The 22686-nt window shown below is 39.4% G+C and overlaps 1 protein-coding gene across 2 annotated transcripts in view; it reads right to left on the bottom strand.

Moving 5' to 3' along the window:
- The window catches only part of ATAT1 (alpha tubulin acetyltransferase 1), a 56473-nt gene that overhangs the window by 10881 nt on the left and 22906 nt on the right, over positions 1-22686 (bottom strand). For both annotated transcript variants that reach the window (XM_053722048.1, XM_053722047.1), the window contains exons 3-9: positions 16562-16653; positions 16380-16440; positions 16182-16295; positions 14694-14795; positions 14438-14483; positions 9523-9594; positions 8280-8496 (exon numbers count right to left, since the gene is read on the bottom strand). In XM_053722048.1, coding sequence (XP_053578023.1) covers positions 8280-8496; positions 9523-9594; positions 14438-14483; positions 14694-14795; positions 16182-16295; positions 16380-16440; positions 16562-16653 — 704 coding nt within the window. The remainder of the gene's footprint in view (positions 1-8279; positions 8497-9522; positions 9595-14437; positions 14484-14693; positions 14796-16181; positions 16296-16379; positions 16441-16561; positions 16654-22686) is intronic.

Below are 22686 nucleotides of genomic sequence, written 5' to 3' on the forward strand. Positions count from 1 at the left end.
ACCTAAGTTACACTAACACCTAACACTACACTATAATTAAATTAATTCCCTAAATTAAATACAATTAAATAAAATTAGCTAAAGTACAAAAAACCCCCAGTAAATTACAGAAAATAATAAACAAATTACAAGATTTTTAAACTAATTACACCTAATCTAATCCCCCTAACAAATTAAAAAAGCCCCCCCAAAATAAAAAAAAGCCCTACCCTACACTACATTACAAATAGCCCTTTAAAACGGCCTTTTGCGGGGCATTGCCCCAAAGTAATCAGCTCTTTTACCTGTAAAAAAAAATTACAAATCCCCCCCAACATTAAAACCCACCACCCACACAACCAACCCTACTCTAAAACCCACCCAATACCCCCTTAAAAAAACCTAACACTAACCCCTTGAAGATCACCTTACCGGGAGAAGTCTTCATCCAACCGGGCTGAAGTCCTCAACTAAGCCAGGAGAAGTCTTCATCCAACCGGGCTGAAGTCCTCAACTAAGCCGGGAAAAGTCTTCATCCAAGCCAGGCGAAGTGATGGAGCGGGTCCATCTTCAAGACATCCGACGCAAGGCATCCTCTTCCTTCCGACGGCTAACACTGAATGAAGGTTCCTTTAAATGACGTCATCCAAGATGACGTCCCTTCAATTCCGATTGGCTGATAGAATTCTATCAGCCAATCAGAATTAAGGTAGAAAAAATCCTATTGGCTGATGCAGTCAGCCAATAGGATTGAGCTGGCATTCTATTGGCATTCTATTGGCTGTTCCAATCGGCAGATTAGGGGTTAATAAATATAATGTAGGTGTCGGCGATGTCAGGGGCAGCAGATTAGGGGTTAATAAGTGTAAGATTAGGGGTGTTTAGACTCGGGGTTCATGTTAGGGTGTTAGGTGTAGACATAAAATGTATTTCCCCATAGGAATCAATGGGGCTGCGTTAAGGAGTTTTACGCTGCTTTTTTGCAGGTATTAGACTTTTTTTCAGCCGGCTCTCCCCGTTGATTCCTATGGGGAAATCGTGCACGAGCACGTTACACCAGCTCACCGCAAACATAAACAGCGCTGGTATTGGAGTGCGTAATGAGCAAAATTTTGCTCAACGTTCACTTCTTGTCTGGTTTGTAAAAAACATAATTTATGTAAGAACTTACCTGATAAATTCATTTCTTTCATATTAGCAAGAGTCCATGAGCTAGTGACGTATGGGATATACATTCCTACCAGGAGGGGCAAAGTTTCCCAAACCTTAAAATGCCTATAAATACACCCCTCACCACACCCACAATTCAGTTTAACGAATAGCCAAGAAGTGGGGTGATAAGAAAAAAGTGCGAAAGCATATAAAATAAGGAATTGGAATAATTGTGCTTTATACAAAATCATAACCACCACAAAAAAAGGGCGGGCCTCATGGACTCTTGCTAATATGAAAGAAATGAATTTATCAGGTAAGTTCTTACATAAATTATGTTTTCTTTCATGTAATTAGCAAGAGTCCATGAGCTAGTGACGTATGGGATAATGACTACCCAAGAAGTGGATCTTTCCACACAAGAGTCACTAGAGAGGGAGGGATAAAATAAAGACAGCCAATTCCTGCTGAAAATAATCCACACCCAAAATAAAGTTTAACGAAAAACATAAGCAGAAGATTCAAACTGAAACCGCTGCCTGAAGTACTTTTCTACCAAAAACTGCTTCAGAAGAAGAAAATACATCAAAAATGGTAGAATTTAGTAAAAGTATGCAAAGAGGACCAAGTCGCTGCTTTGCAGATCTGGTCAACCGAAGCTTCATTCCTAAACGCCCAGGAAGTAGAAACTGACCTAGTAGAATGAGCTGTAATTCTCTGAGGCGGAGTTTTACCCGACTCAACATAGGCAAGATGAATTAAAGATTTCAACCAAGATGCCAAAGAAATGGCAGAAGCTTTCTGGCCTTTTCTAGAACCGGAAAAGATAACAAATAGACTAGAAGTCTTACGAAAAGATTTTGTAGCTTCAACATAATATTTCAAAGCTCTAACAACATCCAAAGAATGCAACGATTTCTCCTTAGAATTCTTAGGATTAGGACATAATGAAGGAACCACAATTTCTCTACTAATGTTGTTGGAATTCACAACTTTAGGTAAAAATTCAAAAGAAGTTCGCAACACCGCCTCATCCTGATGAAAAATCAAAAAAGGAGACTCACAAGAAAGAGCAGATAATTCAGAAACTCTTCTGGCAGAAGAGATGGTCAAAAGGAACAAAAAACTTTCCAAGAAAGTAATTTAATATCCAATGAATGCATAGGTTCAAATGGAGGAGCTTGAAGAGCCCCCAGAACCAAATTCAAACTCCAAGGAGGAGAAATTGACTTAATGACAGGCTTTATACGAACCAAAGCTTGTACAAAACAATGAATATCAGGAAGAATAGCAATCTTTCTGTGAAAAAGAACAGAAAGAGCAGAGATTTGACCTTTCAAGGAACTTGCGGACAAACCCTTATCTAAACCATCCTGAAGAAACTGTAACATTCTCGGTATTCTAAAAGAATGCCAAGAAAAATGATGAGAAAGACACCAAGAAATATAAGTCTTCCAGACTCTATAATATATCTCTCTGGATACAGATTTACGAGCCTGTAACATAGTATTAATCACAGAGTCAGAGAAACCTCTTTGACCAAGAATCAAGCGTTCAATCTCCATACCTTTAAATTTAAGGATTTCAGATCCTGATGGAAAAAAGGACCTTGAGACAAAAAGGTCTGGTCTTAACGGAAGAGTCCACGGTTGGCAAGAGGCCATCCGGACAAGATCCGCATACCAAAACCTGTGAGGCCATGCCGGAGCTACCAGCAGAACAAACGAGCATTCCTTCAGAATCTTGGAGGTTACTCTTGGAAGAAGAACTAGAGGCGGAAAGATATAGGGAGGATGATACTTCCAAGGAAGTGATAATGCATCCACTGCCTCCGCCTGAGGATCCCGGGATCTGGACAGATACCTGGGAAGTTTCTTGTTTAGATGAGAAGCCATCAGATCTATTTCTGGAAGTTCCCACATTTGAACAATCTGAAGAAATACCTCTGGGTGAAGAGACCATTCGCCCGGATGCAACGTTTGACGACTGAGATAATCCGCTTTCCAATTGTCCATACCTGGGATATGAACCGCAGAGATTAGACAGGAGCTGGATTCCGCCCAAACCAAAATTCGAGATACTTCTTTCATAGCCAGAGGACTGTGAGTCCCTCCTTGATGATTGATGTATGCCACAGTTGTGACATTGTCTATCTGAAAACAAATGAACAACTCTCTCTTCAGAAGAGGCCAAGACTGAAGAGCTCTGAAAATTGCACGGAGTTCCAAAATATTGATCGGAAATCTCACCTCCTGAGATTCCCAAACCCCTTGTGCCGTCAGATACCCCCACACAGCTCCCCAACCTGTAAGACTTGCATCTGTTGAGATTATAGTCCAGGTCGGAAGAACAAAGAAGCCCCCTGAACTAAACGATGGTGATCTGTCCACCATGTCAGAGAGTGTTGTAAAATCGGTTTAAAGATATTAATTGAGATATCTTTGAGTAATCCCTGCACCATTGGTTCAGCATACAGAGCTGAAGAGGTCGCATGTGAAAACGAGCAAAGGAGATCGCATCTGATGCGGCAGTCCTAAGACCCAACATTTCCATGCATAAGGCTACCAAAGGGAATGATTGTGACTGAAGGTTTTGACAAGCTGATATCAATGTTAAACTTCTCTTGTCTGACAAGGACAGAGTCATAGACACTGAATTTATCTAGAAACCTAAAAAGGTTACCCTTGTCTGAGGAATCAATGAACTGATTGGTAAATTGATCCTCCAACCATGAACTTGAAGAAACAACACAAGTCGATTCGTATGAGATTCTTCGAAAATGAGAAGACTGAGCAAATACCAAGATATCGTCCAAATAAGGAAATACCAAAACCCTATTCTCTGATTACAGAAAGAAGGGCACCGAGAACCTTTGAAAAAAATTCTTGGAACTGAGGCTAAGCCAAACGGTAGAGCCACAAAACTGGTAATGCTTGTCTAAAAAGAGAATCTCAGACACTAAAAGTGATCTGGATGAATCGGAATATGCAGATACACATCCTGTAAATCTATTGTAGACATATAATGCCCTTGCTAAACAAAAGGCAGGATAGTCCTACAGAAACCATCTTGAATGTTGCTATCCTAACATAACGATTCAATAATGATAGATCCGGAACTGGTCTGAAGGAATTGACCTTCTTTGGTACAATGAAGAGATAAAATAAAACCCCAGCCCCTGTTCCAGAACTGGAACTGGCATAAATACTCCAGCCAACTCTAGATCTGAAACACATTTCAGAAATGCTGAGCCTTTGCTGTGTTAACTGGGACACGGGAAAGAAAAGAATCTCTTAGCAGGAGGCCTTAACTTGAAGCCAATTCTGTACCTTTCTGAAACAATGTTTCTGAAACCAGAGATTAAGAACGGAATTGATCCAAATTTCTTTGAAGAAAACGTAATCTGCCCCATACCAGCTGAGCTGGAATAAGGGCCGCACCTTCATAGGTACTTAGGAGCTGGCTATAGGTTTCTATAAGGCTTGGATATATTCCAAACTGGAAATAGTTTCCAAACTGATACCGCTCCTGAGGATGAAGGATCAGGCTTTTGTTCCTTGTGAGGAAAGGAACGAAAATGATTATTTACCCTGGAAAGAAAGGGAAAGCAAAGTTGACTTAGAAGACATGTCAGCATTCCAAGTTTAATCCATAAAGCTATTCTAGCTAAAATAGCTAGAGACACATACCTGACATCAACTCTAATGATATCAAAAGATGGTATCACCAATAAAATTATTAGCATGTTATAGAATAAAAATAATGCTATAAAATTATGATCTGTTACTTGTTGCTCTAAAGCTTCTAACCAAAAAGTTGAAGCTGCAGCAACATCCGCTAAAAATATAGCAGGTCTAAGAAGATTACCTGAACATAAGTAAGCTTTTCTTAGAAAGGATTCAATTTTCCTATCTAAAGGATCCTTAAATGAAGTACTATCTGCCGTAGGAATAGTAGTACATTAGCAGGAGTATAGACAGCCCCATAACCTTAGGGATTTTTGTCCCAAAAAACTCTAATCTGTCAGATGGCACAGGATATAATTTGCTTAAACGTCTAGAAGGAGTAAATGAATTACCCAAATTATTCCATTCCCTGGAAATTACTTCAGAAATAGCATCAGGGAGATAAAACACTTCTGGAATAACTACAGGAGATTTAAAAACCTTATTTAAACGTTTACATTTAGTATCAAGAGGACCAGAATCCTCTATTTCTAATGCAAATAACACTTCTTTAAGTAAAGAACGAATAAATTCCATCTTGAACAAATACAAAGATTTATCAGCATCAACCTCTGAGACAGAAACCTCAGAACCAGAAGAACCATTATCAGTATCAGAATGATGATGTTCATTTAAAAATTCATCTGAAAAAAGAGAAGTTTTAAAAGACTTTTATGTATACTAGAAGGAGAAATAACAGACATAGCCTTCTTAATGGATTTAAAAAATAAAATCTCTTATGTTATCAGGAACACTCTGAAAATTAGATGTTGACGGAACAGCAACAGGTAATGTAACAGTACTAAAGGAAATTTTATCTGCATTAATAAGTTTGACATGACATGCAATACAAATAACAGCTGGAGAAACAGATACCAAAAGTTTATAGCAGATACACTTAGCTTGGTAGCTCCAGCATTGTGCAGTGATTTTCCTGAAGTATCTTCTGACTCAGTTGCAACGTGGAACATCTTGCAATATGTAAAAGAAAAAAACAACATATAAAGCAAAATTGATCAAATTCCTTAAATGACAGTTTCAGGAATGGGAAAAAATGCCAAAGAACAAGCTTCTAGCAACCAGAAGCAATAAAAAATGAGACTTAAATAATGTGGAGACAAAAGTGACGCCCATATATTTTTGCGCCAAATAAGACGCCCACATTATTTGGCGCCTAAATGCTTTTTGGCGCCAAAAATGACGCCACATCCGGAACGCCGACATTTTTGGCGCAAAATAACGTCAAAGAATGACGCAACTTCCGGCGACACGTATGACGCCGGAAACGGAAATAGAATTTTTGCGCCAAAAAAGTCCGCGCCAAGAATGACGCAATAAAATGAAGCATTTTCAGCCCCCGCGAGCCTAACAGCCCACAGGGAAAAAGTCAAATTTTAAGGTAAAAAATGTTAAATTAAAATGCATTATCCCAAATATGAAACTGACTGTCTGAAAAATAAGGAAAGTTGAACATTCTGAGTCAAGGCAAATAAATGTTTGAATACATATATTTAGAACTTTATAAACAAAGTGCCCAACCATAGCTAGGAGTGTCACAGAAAATAAGACTTACTTACCCCAGGACACTCATCTACATATAGCAGATAGCCAAACCAGTACTGAAACGAGAATCAGCAGAGGTAATGGTATATATAAGAGTATATCGTCGATCTGAAAAGGGAGGTAAGAGATGAATCTCTACGACCGATAACAGAGAACCTATGAAATAGACCCCTTAGAAGGAGATCACTGCATTTAAATAGGCAATACTCTCCTCACATCCCTCTGACATTCACTGCACGCTGAGAGGAAAACCGGGCTCCAACTTGCTGCGGAGCGCATATCAACGTAGAATCTAGCACAAACTTACTTCACCACCTCCATCGGAGGCAAAGTTTGTAAAACTGAATTGTGGGTGTGGTGAGGGGTGTATTTATAGGCATTTTAAGGTTTGGGAAACTTTGCCCCTCCTGGTAGGAATGTATATCCCATACGTCACTAGCTCATGGACTCTTGCTAATTACATGAAAGAAACCTGTAATACCAGCGCTGTCTGTGAGAGGTGAGCATAAACTGCTCGTTAGCACCGCACAGCCTCTAACGCAAAACTCGTAATCTAGGTGTGTTTCATGCCTATTTAAAGGGACATAAAACCCACACTTGTTCATTCATGGTTTAGATAGAGCATACAAATTAAAAAAAACTTTCTAAAGTGCTTCTATTATTAAATGTTGTTCATTCTCTTGGTATCCTTTGCTAAAGGATCAACAGTGCACTACTGGGAGCTATCTGAACATACTGGGTGAGCCAATGACAAAAGGCATATATATGCGGTCACCAATCAGCAGCTAGATTCCAGTAGTGCATTACTGCTTCTGAGCGTACTTAAATATGTTTTTCAATAAAGGATGCCAATGTTTAAAATTTTCTGAATCATGAAGGTTTATTTTTGACTTTACAGTCAATTTAAAGTGATAAATCCAAAAATCCTGCAATACCGCTGCTTGAAAAGTTATTGTGATGTCAAACTATACCCATGAAAGGCAAATACATTTGAAATGTATTTTTCAAATTATTTTAAATTTGAAAATCACATGAATAGCCACATAGGAATTCTAATGCACTGGAATAAGGCCTTTGTTTCCAAATGTTACAGGATTTTTGTTAATTATGTGCAGTCCAGGGATATACCACTTGAAAAACATTGAGTATATTTGCGTGCCAGATGTAAATGAGATTGTGAGCTCAATTAACAGTATGCAGCAGGATTTAAAAAATGCAGCATAATTAAGTATGGAGTATGTACTCCGTCCTCTCTAGGAAGTAAAGAAACACAATTTGCAGAGGTTAATTACAGGAAAAGCAGACAAAATAAATAGCAAAAGTACATTGCGTTTTTTACTATAATTAAACATTTTATGGGGGGTAATTTTGAATGTAATGTCCTTTTGAGTTCTGCTGAAATCATGTTTTGTTTCGTTATGCATAGCTGATTTTAATATTGTGCACAGGGTTTGTGGCCATTTTTTGGGTGCAGGAGAAACGATGAGGAGACAGTAAAAAAAAATTTTGGGTTAATGATGGATACTTTGAGGGCGGTTGAGAGAACTGGTAGAAGAAGAAACAGAAGAAAGAGGAAAAAAAGAGAGAGAAAAGATTCAGACAGCAAAGTGTTTTGATATTGATCTGTCCACCCCACCCTGTAGATGACAATGTATGAAAGGAGATATAAGTCCATACCCACCTACAGGGCAGGAACAGAGACAGAAATAGGGAATAGGTTTTTTTTTACCCCATGCAGGTTGACATTGGGACACATACATAAGGAAGCTATTATTGTTCCCACCCCTGTAGGGTGACACAATCACACAAGTAAATTATAATGCTGTCCCCAAGTTAAATGATGACCCAAGTCTGGCCTACCTGGTTCTTCTCCTTTGGGATGTATCATCCTGTTCTCCGTTGGCTGCTCTGTGTAGAGAGTGGGGTCGGCAGACTCTGAGGGACTTAACAAAGTCCTCCTCCCCGGGCATGTGTCGGAAAGATGAACGAGTAGGGGAGGAGCCAAGGCTGCCTGCGCGGTTAAGGGGTGACGGAGATTGGTTGAAGGGCCAAGGAAGACCTTCCTCTTGCTTTAGAACTGTGGGAGATAAAAATAAACCATTCCAGAGATTGGGATTTGGAATATATATAGAATATATATATGATACAATTTTAAATTGTCCATTATCCACTAATTCTTTCTTCATGTCTTTCTTCCAAGATCCCTATATCTTTCCTTCAAGTTCTCTCTATCTCCTTCTTTGTCCTGGCTACCAGCTCCACATTTCCCTATCCTTCCTCCAAGTTATTTCTCCCTCTCGGACCTTCCTCTAAGTGCTCTCACCCTCCCTGCACTCTCTCTGAGTTTTCTCTTTCCTTTCTCCATTGTTTCTCCCTCCCACCCTGTCCTTCTTCAGAATTCTCTCTCCCTCCCTGACCTTCTTCTTAATTTTCTCTCCCGTCTTTCCTACAAGTTTCCTTCCCCCTATCCTTCTTCCAAGTAATCTCACCATGTCCTTCGTCTCGCTCATTTTATCCTTCATCCTTCTTTCTCTAAGGCTTTCCCCCTCTGACCAACCTTTCCTCTAGATTTTCTCTCTCTCTGCCTTTCCTTCTACTTTTTCTCTTATCTTTACTTGCCGTTATACCTACACTTATTCTCATTCCACTCTCCCTATCTTTCCTCCAACTTCCATCTATTCATCCTATATCTTCTATATCTTTTCTCCAGCCTACCTTTCTGTCTTTTCATCCCTCTCCACGTTCCTTCTCTTGACCTCTGACTTAAAACGACTTTCCTCTCTCCACACCTTTTCTCCATTTATTTCTCTGCACCCTTCTCTCAGTTTTTTTCTCATCCAATTTCCATCCAAAGTCCTATTTCTCTCTGTGATTCCTCCAGTTTTCCATCCACAACCTCTAATATCCTTCTGATCCCTCACCTCTCTCTCTCCGTTCTTCCTTCCTTTTTTTCTACCTATCACTGATCACACGTCTCCCTCAATACCATTCATATCAACCCTATTTTCCAATCCCATCCTTCCCTGCATAACATTTTCTCCTTTTCTAAAATGTATTTCTCCTTTCTGTACGGTCCCTCCCACCCTCATCCACAGGTCCTTACAATCTCTTTCAGACAAAGAGTATGGTTTGATTTCTCCCTCAGCACGTTTGGTTGGTAATTTTCTCCCTGGGGCTGAAAGATCAATAAAAAGATGGTATCAGATTAAATGAAAGACACACCCACCTCTATACCGCCAGCCTTCCAAAGACACTTCCTTTTGAAGAGGATGAGAAAATAAGAGAATAGAATTGAGAACTTAAAAATAAACGGCATGTACTGAAGGAACAAGAAGATGACGTTAAAAAAAAAGTTATATTATGCAAATCAAAAATAAAGAAGAAAAGAAAAAGTAAAAAAAAAAAAAAAAAATGGAAAAAATAAATAAATAAAGGTAAAACTAAAATTAATAAAAGTTGAAAATGAAGTGGAAAGCAAGGGATTTTGCTAAAACCCACACAATATATACATTATACATAAATATAGCCCCCCTTCATGCACTGGGGTGGAAAGATCAGATTATAAGGTTTATTGAGAACCATTTCTGGGGGAAAAAGAGAAAGGTTGTTTGGAGCACACATTTGGAAAAGTTTTATGCAGAATTTTAAGAATAGGTTATGAAAAAAAGGATCAAATGTGGAACAAGGTTAATAAATAGTAATCTAATTTCAGGCTTGAAAATCTAATCTAATTTCAGAAGACAATCTCATTTAAAAGGAAACCAAACAAACAAAAAATATTAATACTTTTCCCCACTGGTTGTAGCGAAAGAAATGAATAGAAAAATATTGGAATTTAATTTTATACAATGTTGTCTTGGAAAAATTATTTGGAAGAAACCAGTCAAATCCAAGCTGAACCTCAAAAGAAAAAGGCCAAATACCAAGAAGAAACTCAACAAAACATAGAGAGAAATCCAAGCCAAGCCAATAAGACCCAAATGAACAAAGCCTAAGAAGAAACCCTACCACAAGGATAGTCAAACAAAACTATATACTGTATAAATATAAAATAAACACAAAAATATTCATATAAACAATGTAAACATAATGGAAAAGGCTAAAAAAATATCCATGGGAAATGAGAAAACGAATATAAAGTTCATTGGAAAGATGTTCTAGTTGACTAGAATCTAGTCAAATATAACTTAAAGAACTAAGTTATAAGAACATAGAAATTATAAATGAAAATGTAAAGGCAGAAATGGAATCTTAATGATAACACACCAAAAGCGAAGGCAGACTTTAGAAAACAAAAAATGAAAATATAATTGGAAAAAAAAAAAAAAAAAACTTTAAAAAAAGAATAATACTGGAAAAACTGTTTAAATTAAAGGAATCTTTATTAGAATGGCTCATACCAAGGGTAATATAATAATTGAATGGAGCCAGAATTAAATGAAAATGAAGTAATCAGCTGTTCACCGAACAAGCTAATTGTGATAGTTTTAAACTTATTTGTACTATGTTTATATGTTTAGAGATAATGCTAAATTATATCCTGCTTCTTTCAATTCTAACAACTTAAAATAATGAAATGATTATTCGTTAAAAATAAATAAATCTGACTTCTATCCCATAGCACCAGTTGATCAAGAGCAATACAATGTTACAGAAATACTCCAGAGTTTCTCTCTAGCAAATATCTCCTTAGTAAACACACATCGATTTCACACTTCAGTAACAAAAATACTGTAAGAGACTGAAGGAAATCTCAGTGCTATATTAGAGTTGGCAGCGAGCAGTTAATATTTGTCTTTTTTTAACTAGTTCCCGCTGTTAGGACGGAATGGAACGTCTTAGCCATTTGGCTGTCCTGAATCCATAGCGGCTTGGTATATGGGATCACGGGCTGGTGGGCTTGCCTAGCGTCATAGGCACTCCCCCCTGACCCAATCCCATCATTGAAATCACATGATCGCATAAACGATTGCGTGATTTCAATTTGTTAGCATCAATTTGTTAACCATTTTTTAACATCGACAAATTAGTCCTGTCGTGAAAGGGTTAATATGCATAATTTTCCATTGGGGGAAAAACAGCTACAATTAACCCTTTTAGTTCACTGATATTCTAGCAAATTTGTGAAACTACAGAAACCATTCAAAAGCAAGGGGAACAAATGCCTCACAAAGTGAAGGGGAAATCTCAAATTAAAGGGACAGTACAATTAAAATTAAAGTTTCAAGTAATTTTAAACAATTTTCTAATTTACTTAATTTATCTAATTTGCTTTGTTCTTTTGGCGTCTTATTGAAAAGCATATCTAGGTAGGCTCAACAGCAGCAAGCTGCAGATTGGTGGCTGTAGATATATGCCTCCTTTCATTGGCTTACCGGATATGTTTAGCTAGCTACCAGTAGTGCAATGCTGCTCCTTCATCAATCGATACCAAGAGAATGAAGCAAATTTGATAATAGAAATAAATTGGAAAATTGATTAAAATTGCATGCTCTGTCTGAATCATGACAGAAAAATGTTAGGTTTCACGTTCCTTTAAATAAAATCCAATGAGGAATCTAAACAGAGAAAACCGATGACTAAAAATGGCAAAAAGTCATAAAATAATAACAATATTAATAAAAAGTTTATTCTAAAATTAAAACTCAATAGAAATAAGCACTAAATCCCTAACAAGAATAATCAGTATATACTGCGCGAAGGAAAAAAAATATTAAATTAAAATAAATAGTTGCATATTTTTACTATTAACCCTTTAGACATTTATTAAGGGGAAAAGGAAAGAGTTGATAGAAAGTACAAGAAATTAAAGGTAGGGTTATCGGACAAACTTGGGTTTCGGGGGCAGTTAGAGGGTGTTGGGTGTCTTACTGTCCAGTTAGCAGGAAAATCTTCTCCCTCTGTGAGTAAAGTAACATCAGCTGCAGTGGGTAAGGGATGGGGGGGGCGGGAGGATTATAAAAATGAAGAATGGATCATTCGGTTCTTATTGGCCATAACAGTGTCAGACTAATAGAAATGTCAGTATATGGTCACTGTGGGACGTTGCTAAATATGTAACTGTCACAATGTCATTTAGTTATTTGTGGGATTGCTACATTAGCACCAAAAATATTTTACACTCATTAAAGGGATGTTAAACAGTCTTTCTCATTGCTGTAATAAAAAAAAGCACTAAGCAGTTGCTTGTATTTAAAGGGACGGTATACTGTCAAATTGTTTTTCCCTTAATCTATTTCCACATATTATAAATTGCATTTTCATGTTTATTTGTGTATATGAAATTGCTGGCTTTGTGCTTTGAAACCACAGTCTATTACAATGGGCTGAGCTTGCAGGTAAAATGAGATCTCATGTTATCACTTTACGTACACACACTTGCTTCCTTATATTATATCCGGTTGTAAACCAAAGCCCAATACCTAGAGAGAACCATGGCAAATGAACATTTTATTATCTCTTCTACACCCCACCGGCAGTGTAATTTCTTATTTTGTCTGTGTTTACATTGCTTGTAAATAGCCTGGACTAAAGTATAGAAACTTTCACAGGTGGGGATACCACAGGCTAAATCAGCTATTTCAAAGGCCAAAATAAGGGTAAACGAGCTGCTTGTTACCAATTTAATACACTCCAACAGGTAAAATGGATCATTGGGAACAAATTAAAGGGAAGAAAGGTGTTGGGTAAACAGTCCCTTTAATAGAAATCATTGCAATATGTATTATTCATCTATTTAAATGGATTTTACCTTTATCTTTATGTTTTACACTATATTTGCACTTCCTGTCACAGCCCTACAAGGAGGAGGAGCCTTTGCAGGAAGTTGTATCTTAGCCTAATGTCATAAAGCTTCTGGGCTAGTGACTAAATAACAGGGAGTCAGATTTGCTCATGCCCAGAACTGACAGAATAAAAACTTAGTTTTTATTTAATCCTTTGCTCTTATAACACTGGGGGCTACACTGAGAATTTCTGTAAGAAAACAAGTAAGTTATTTGCTGTTTTTTAACACAATGTTTATCTATATACTTTGAATTAACTTTTTTTTTTAACAAAGTAGCACTGTTCAATATCCCTTTAAGGAGACACTGTTTAATATCCCTTTAAAGAGATGGTGTGCTGTAATGTTTCCTCTTAATGTGTTCCACAGTATTAAAGGGATAGAAAACCCCAAAATGTTCTTTTATGATAGAATATACCATTTTAAACAACTTTCCAATTTACTTCTATTATCAAATTTGCTTCATTTTCTTGTTATCCTTTGCTGAAGGAACAGCAGTGCACTACTGGCAGCTAGCTGAACACATCTACTTAGCCAATCACAAGAGACAAATGTGTGCAGGCACCAATCAGCAGCCAGCTCTCACTAGTTTAGGATATGTGCATATTCATTTTCAACAAGGGATAACAAGGGAACAAAGCCCATTAGAAAATAGAAGTGAATTTAAAAGTGTCTTAAAATGACCGGCTCTATCTGAATCATGCAAGTTGAATTTTGACTTTCCTATCCCTTTAAATGTATTGGAAAAAGCTTGTGTAGGTTTATTATTGCAATTGAAATCGCTGGCTTTGCGTATTGAAACCAGCAGCTAAAATAAACATTTCAGTACCTAATTATTGACCTTTGTGTATATAGAGAGATAATATAAGGAGATCTACACTTTCTGCAGGCCCAGCCCATTTGAATGTGTATGTTCATGAGAACTATGGATTACGGTTTCAATGAGCAAAACTCAGCTATTTATATACAAAAATAAACCAAACACTTTGCAAGTTTAACACATTTAAGGGAAACAAATTTTACAAAACCTTTAAATTTGTGTTGCTCCTATTTGGGACTGTTCCTTTAAATCATTACACATGTCATTCTCAAAGGGTCCCTTTGCTCCCAATTAGATTAACCCTTGAACCTGTTAAATATGTCAGTAATTAAGTCATATTGTTTCTACATGGGGCTGAATCTAACTTATTAAACCTGTTAGACTCAAGCAAAAGACACACAAGCTGTTTATTACCTTTCCGATCTTTGAAGAAACCATCAAATACAACAAAATTATTAACCTGGAAAAGAATAGACACCATGAATAAATAAAACTTGTATTTTCTATATTCTTTGTCAACATCTACATAGCTACAACATTATATACATATACTGTACCATTCTGTATACCCTTTTAACACCACTGTATATCTTCTCTATTACGTTTCAATAAATGATCAATCATTTTGTCTCAGTACAAGAGGTCCACCCCCCCCCCAACTCATTCTCACCTGGGGGATGGTTGATCGCAGGTTATAATGCTTTTTCAGGAAAGAGAGAAATTTCTCTGATGGTCGGTCGATGGCGAGATGCTGAGGTTCGGCCTGCTCGGTCTGACAGATGGTAAGACGCGTTCAATGAAGTACGAAAACAGAAATGACACAATTTAGAGGTAAAAACACAATTTATTATTCATTTGTTGCCCTAAATACAAACAGAAAGAGAAGCAATCTGCCAGAACGAACAACAGCTCAGTGGCTTGTTCTATAGCCCGGTTACCAATAATGCTTTTCACAGAGAACTTTACTGTAGCATATCAGCCTGATCCCACCTAACAAGGTCAGTCCAGCCCTGAAATACCAGGCAATTCTCCTCTGAACAAGGAACATGACAACCCCAGACGATCGTTTCAGCCCTGTTTTGGGCCTTGTCAGTGAGGTGCCGCCATATCCCTCTAAGCACATTGGGCAAGAAGCCCACGTCTGGTTTCCCCCATCACCCCTAGGGATAAAAGAGGCTACGCCCAGGTGGTAAATTGCCACAGAACAAGCTACTGAGCTGTTGTTTGTTCCTAAGAGAGAGCCCTAAATATATACACGCTTTTACAGACAAGATATGTGAAAATATTATTACATAATTAAAGAATTTTATAGAAAACGCAACTGATCATTAATAGTTTATAACTAAATAAAAAGAGAGAAGCGCTCAACCTGGGAACAAACAATAGCATAATAGCTTGTTCTATGGCTAGTTACCACCCAAGGAGCAGCCTCTTTTTGCTCAACATATGCCTTTCACAGAGAAGAACTTTCCTGAAGCATATCAGTCTGATCCTGACTTCACAGTACAGTCCAGCCCTGAAATACCAGGCAATCCCTCTCTAAACGTGAGAAACAGAAGAACTTTCCTGAAGCATATCAGTCTGATCCTGACTTCACAGTACAGTCCAGTCCTGAAATACCAGGCAATCCCTCTCTAAACGTGAGAAACAGAAGAACTTTCCTGAAGCATATCAGTCTGATCCTGACTTCACAGTACAGTCCAGCCCTGAAATACCAGGCAATCCCTCTCTAAACGTGAGAAACAGAAGAACTTTCCTGAAGCATATCAGTCTGATCCTGACTTCACAGTACAGTCCAGCCCCGAAATACCAGGCAATCCCTATCTGAATGAGAGAAATGGCAAAACCCTAGACGTACGTTTCGGCCTAGTTTGGGCCTCGTCAGAGAGGTGCAGCCATATCCCTCTAGGCACACTGAGCAACGGGTCCACGTCTGACTTCCTGCATCACACTAGGGGAGACTTCCCTCAGGGCCATAATTTGCATAAATAAAAAAAGAGAGAAGCGCTCCACCTGAGAACGAACAATCGCATAATAGCTTGTTCTATGGCTAGTTACCACCTTTTTTATGTGTGTCATTAATATTTTAGCCTAAATAGATACTCACATTTCCAATTATTCATCTATCCATATTTACAGGTTATAAAAACGCCCTTACCCTTAGCATGAACCCAAACAGCTCCTTCCCGAATCCGTTACGCTGAAGAGATTCATGTATATAAAAATCCAGAATGCATAACGGTTCTGCTTCTACATGGGAGCCTTTTTTATCCTATAAATATAGAACATATATATGTATGCAGATTTATTCAGCAGTTATTTATTTTATTTTAGTGTATCCTTACGTATTTCTCACCAGCACAAACAGCTTCTTGTAGCCAACTTTCAGGAACCCAATAACTGCCCCACGACCAGCCCTGAGAAAAGAAATAAATATGAACACAATTCTGGCAGAAGAATAGATATAGTGTAGCAACATTATAAGATGCTCTGATGTGGGAGGGGCTAGGGAGGGAAGGAATTTTAACTGGTTCTCACGTTTTCGGGGTGCAGTCCTTTAGTATATACAAATTATGCTGGTTTGTCTGCATCCGAGAAGCACTGGTTATAGGAGCTGGTAACCGCTGGGCCTGAAAAATAGAGCGTATGATTAAGAGATACCCTGTAGTTAGTGTGCTTAATGTACAAGGTATAATTTTATTGCTATCAGGGACAGACTGAGCAGTCGGGCAAATAGGACCTGGACTGAGAGCCCAGCATAGAGGGGGGCCCACAAATGGCATCTCCATGTCTTCGGGTGTGACTCTTAAGATGGAGCTGACAGCTGCCCTATCAGTTACTAAGCAGTTAAGTGTGGGTTTAGTGGGGGCCTTGTGCCTGGATGTGGGGTTTGTTGCTCAGGAGGCTCTAGAGTGTGGGGGGGCCCTGGAGGTTGAGGGCCCTGTCTCTGGCCCTTGATGTTGGAGGTCCTCACCCTGAAGGTTGGGGGGCCTGGTGGGGGCAGAGAAAGGAGGCTACCATGTTCATTTGCATAAATTAGGGTCAGTGTGTGACAGTGGGGGGCCCTTCCCTAATGTTTGCACGGGGCCCTAATTGGTCTCAGTCCATCCCTGATTGCTATGACACAATAACGCTCTGCGTTCAGTCTATTATTAGAGTCATATTACTAATGTGTGTACTAGTGTGGCTTTGACACAGTGTCACCCATATGATATTATATCATTGTTCGGAAACAAGCAACTTTAGAAAAGAGGCTCCTAAGAGCTTGTCGGTTATGGATCAGATCAGTTCCTTTTGTATTTGGGGGCCATGCGTTCTAATGAGGTCTAGCAATATTGTGACATTAAAAACAACAATTCCAATTTTCATCTATCAATTTTACATTGTTCTCTTTCTATCCCTTGTTGAATAGCATACTTGGGTAGCTCAGGACAATGCACATGCCTTGAGTATTATTTGCCATCAGTGTTTACACTGAGAATTTTGCTAGTACATGTTATTAGAATTCATTTGGCAATAAACAAGTGAAATGCAACTGATGTGCACTTCAGCATCCACTGTTAAAGGGACAGTAAAGTCATAATTAGACAGAACCTACAATTTTAAAACAACTTTCCAATTTACTTCTATTATTTAATTTGCTTCCTTTTCTTGTAATCCTTTGCTGAAAGGTTTATCTAGGTAAGCTCAAGAGCAGCAAAGAACCTAGGTTCTATCTGCTGATTGGTGGCTGCATATATATACCGACTGTCATTGGCTCACCCATGTGGTCAGTTAGAAACCAGTAGTGCATTGCTGCTCCTTCAACAAATGATGAGAATGAAGCAAATTTGATCATGTAAGTAAACTGGAAATTTGTTTAAAATTGTGTTTTACCTGAATCATGAAAGAAAAAGTTTGGGTTTCATGTCCCTTTAAATAAATACATTATTGAATAACATAGGGTGCAACAGATTACTGCGTAGTAAAAACTATTTGAAAGTGTTTCTTTATACAAGTACTTTCTGAAGCCTTTTGTACTAGTTACTGTACACCATGTTTAGATTGTTTTAGCAAAAATGCTTCTTGAAAAATTATTGCTTTTTAGAGGGCTCCGTGCACCAGTATTTAAAGGGACATTATACACTCATTTTTTGCATAAATGTTTTGTAGATGATCCATTTATATAGCCCACACAGCTTTTTTTTTTTTTAAATGGATAGTTTTGCTTATTTTTAAATAACAGACTCCTAACCAAGCCCCAAAATTTTGTGAAAAACACAATTTATGCTTACCTGATAAATTTATTTCTCTAGTGGTGTATCCAGTCCACGGATCATCCATTACTTATGGGATATTCTCATTCCCAACAGGAAGTTGCAAGAGGACCCACAGCAAAGCTGTTATATAGCTCCTCCCCTTCCTACCATATCCAGTCATTCGACCGAAAACAACCGAAAACAAGCAGAGAAAGGAGAAACCATAGGGTGCAGTGGTGACCAAAAATAGCCTCCGAAGAAGCAAAAGTATCAAATTTGTAGAATTTTGAAAAAGTATGAAGCGAAGACCAAGTCGCCGCCTTGCAAATCTGTTCAACAGAAGCCTCATTTTTAAAGGCCCAAGTGGAAGCCACAGCTCTAGTAGAATGAGCTGTAATCCTTTCAGGGGGCTGCTGTCCAGCAGTCTCATAGGCTAAGCGTATTATGCTTCTTAGCCAAAAAGAAAGAGAGGTTGCCGAAGCCTTTTGACCTCTCCTCTGACCAGAGTAAACAACAAACAAAGCAGATGTTTGCCGAAAATCCTTAGTAGCTTGTAAGTAAAACTTTAAAGCACGAACCACGTCCAAATTATGTAATAAACGTTCCTTCTTTGAAGAAGGATTAGGACACAAGGATGGAACAACAATCTCTTGATTGATATTCTTGTTAGATACCACCTTAGGTAAAAACCCAGGTTTGGTAAGCAGGACTACCTTATCAGAATGAAAAATTAGATAAGGAGAATCACATTGTAAGGCAGATAACTCGGAGACTCTACGAGCTGAGGAAATAGCTACCAGAAAAAGGACTTTCCAAGATAAAAGTTTTATATCAATGGAATGAAGAGGTTCAAACAGGACTCCTTGAAGAACCTTAAGAACCAAATTTAAGCTCCATGGTGGAGCAACAGGTTTAAACACAGGCTTGATTCTGACTAAAGCCTGACAAAAAGCCTGAACGTCTGCCAGACGTTTGTGTAAAAGAATAGACAGAGCAGAAATCTGTCCCTTTAAGGAACTAGCTGACAAACCTTTTTCCAAGCCTTCTTGGAGAAAAGATAATATCCTAGGAATCCTGACCTTACTCCATGAGTAGCCCTTGGATTCACACCAATAAAGATATTTACGCCATATTTTATGGTAAATTTTCCTGGTGACAGGCTTTCGTGCCTGTATTAAGGTATCAATGACTGACTCGGAGAAGCCACGCTTTGATAAAATCAAGCGTTCAATCTCCAAGCAGTCAGTCTCAGAGAAATTAGATTTGGATGGAGGAAAGGACCCTGAAGTAGAAGGTCCTGTCTCACAGGCAGAGTCCATGGTGGAAAGGATGACATGTCCACTAGGTCTGCATACCAGGTCCTGCGTGGCTACGTAGGCGCTATTAAAATCACTGATGCTCTCTCCTGCTTGATCTTGGCAATCAGTCGAGGGAGCAGAGGAAACGGTGGAAACACATAAGCCAGGTTGAAAGACCAGGGCGCTGCTAGAGCATCTATCAGAGTCGCCCTGGGGTCCCTGGACCTGGATCCGTAACAAGGAAGCTTGGCGTTCTGTCGAGATGCCATGAGATCCAGTTCTGGTTTGCCCCAGCGATGAATCACTTGTGCAAACACCTCCGGATGGAGTTCCCACTCCCCCGGATGAAAAGTCTGTCGAAAATCCGCCTCCCAGTTCTCTACACCTGGGATATGGATAGCTGATAGGTGGCAGGAGTGAAACTCCACCCAGCGAATTATCTTTGAGACTTCTAACATCGCTTGGGAACTTCTTGTTCCCCCTTGATGATTGATGTAAGCCACAGTCGTGATGTTGTCCGACTGAAATCTGATGTACCTCAGAGTTGCTAACTGAGGCCAAGCCTGAAGAGCATTGAATATCGCTCTTAGTTCCAGAATATTTATTGGAAGGAGAGACTCCTCCCGAGTCCACAATCCCTGAGCCTCTAGGGAGTTCCAGACTGCACCCCAACCTAGTAGGCTGGCATGTTACAATCGTCCAATCTGGCCTGCGAAAGGTCATACCTTTGGACAGATGGACCCAAGATAGCCACCAGAGCAGAGAATCCCTGGTCTCTTGGTCCAGATTCAGTTGAGGGGACAAATCTGTGTAATCCCTGTTCCACTGACTGAGCATGCATAGTTGCAGCGGTCTGAGATGTAAGCGTGCAAACGACACTATGTCCATTGCCGCTACCATTAAGCCGATTACTTCCATACACTGAACCACAGAAGGGTGCGGAATGGAATGAAGAACCCGGCAGGAATTTAGAAGCTTTGATAACCTGGACTCCGTCAGGTAAATTTTCATTTCTACAGAATCTATCAGAGTCCCTAGGAAGGAAACTCTCGTGAGTGGGGATAGAGAACTCTTTTCCTCGTTCACTTTCCACCCATGCGACCTCAGAAATGCCAGTACTACGTCCGTATGAGACTTGGCAATTTGGAAGTTTGACGCCTGTATCAGGATGTCGTCTAAATAAGGTGCTACTGCTATGCCCCGCGGCCTTAGGACCGCTAGAAGCGACCCTAGAACCTTTGTAAAAATTCTTGGGGCTGTAGCTAATCCAAAGGGAAGAGCTACAAACTGGTAATGCCTGTCTAGAAAGGCAAACCTGAGAAACCGATGATGATCTTTGTGTATCGGAATGTGAAGGTAAGCATCCTTTAGATCCACTGTAGTCATATATTGACCCTCCTGGATCATAGGCAGGATGGTACGAATAGTTTCCATCTTGAATGATGGAACTCTGAGGAATTTGTTTAAGATCTTTAGATCCAAAATTGGTCTGAATGTTCCCTCTTTTTTGGGAACCACAAACAGATTTGAGTAAAAACCCTGTCCTTGTTCCTCACTTGGAACTGGATGGATCACTCCCATAACTAGGAGGTCTCGTACACAGTGTAAGAATGCCTCTCTCTTTATCTGGTTTGCAGATAATTGTGAAAGGTGAAATCTCCCTTTTGGGGGAGAAACTTTGAAGTCCAGAAGATATCCCTGGGATATAATTTCCAACGCCCAGGGATCCGGATAGGGGGCCGTTCCTTCATGCTGTCTTGGAGGCAGCAGCAGGTTTTTTAGCCTGCTTACCTTTGTTCCAGGTCTGGTTTGGCCTCCAGACTGCTTTGGATTGAGCGACAGTTCCCTCTTGTCTTGCATTAGAGGAAGTTGATGCCGCACCTGCCTTGAAGTTTCGAAAGGCACGAAAATTAGACTGTTTGGCCCTGGATTTGGACCTGTCCTGAGGAAGGGCATGACCTTTTCCTCCAGTGATATCAGCAATGATCTCCTTCAAACCAGGCCCGAATAAGGTCTGCCCCTTGAAGGGAATGTTAAGCAGCTTAGATTTGGAAGTCACGTCAGCTGACCATGATTTAAGCCATAGCGCTCTGCGCGCCTGTATAGCAAAACCAGAATTCTTAGCCGTTAGTTTAGTCAAATGAACAATGGCATCAGAAACAAAAGAATTGGCTAGCTTAAGTGCCCTAAGTTTGCCAAGTATGTCATCCAATGGAGTCGCTACCTGTAAGGCCTCTTCCAGAGACTCAAACCAGAACGCCGCCGCAGCAGCAGTGACAGGGGCAATGCATGCAAGGGGCTGAAGGATAAAACCTTGTTGACAAAATATTTTCTTAAGGTAACCTAATTTTTTGTCCATTGGATCTGAAAAAGCACAACTGTCCTCGACAGGGATAGTAGTCCGCTTTGCTAAAGTAGAAACTGCTTCCTCCACCTTAGGGACTGTCTGCCATAAGTCCCGTGTGGTGGCATCTATTGGAAAACATTTTTCTAAAAATAGGAGGGGAAGAGAACGGCACACCTGGTCTATCCCATTCCTTATAAATAATTTCTGTAAACCTTTTAGGTATTGGAAAAACATCAGTACTCACCGGCACTGCAAAGTATTTATCCAGTCTACACAATTTCTCTGGCACTGCAATTGTGTCACAGTCATTCAGAGCAGCTAAAACCTCCTTTAGTAACACGCGGAGGTGTTCAAGCTTAAATTTAAATGTAGAAACGTCAGAATCAGGTACTCTGCCTGAGTCAGACACATCACCCACAGACTGAAGTTCTCCTTCTTCAGCTTCAGCATATTTTATCAGACATGGTTCTTAAAGCGTCAGTATGCTCTGCATTTCGTCTAACTCCAGAGCTATCTCGCTTACCTCTAAGTTCAGGTAGTCTGGCTAATACCGCTGACAGGGTATTATCCATGACTGCCGCCATGTCTTGTAAAGTAAACGCTATAGGTGCCCTTGATGTACTTGGCGCCATTTGAGCGTGAGTCCCTTGAGCGGGAGTCAAAGGAGTCAAAGGATCTGACACGTGAGGAGAGTTAGTCGGCATAACTTCCCCCTCATCAGAATCCTCTGGTGATAAATTTTGTAAAGACATAATATGATCTTTATTGCTTACAGTGAAA

This window comes from Bombina bombina, chromosome 7, assembly GCF_027579735.1.
Source record: "Bombina bombina isolate aBomBom1 chromosome 7, aBomBom1.pri, whole genome shotgun sequence".
Classification (NCBI taxonomy): Eukaryota; Metazoa; Chordata; class Amphibia; order Anura; family Bombinatoridae; genus Bombina; species Bombina bombina.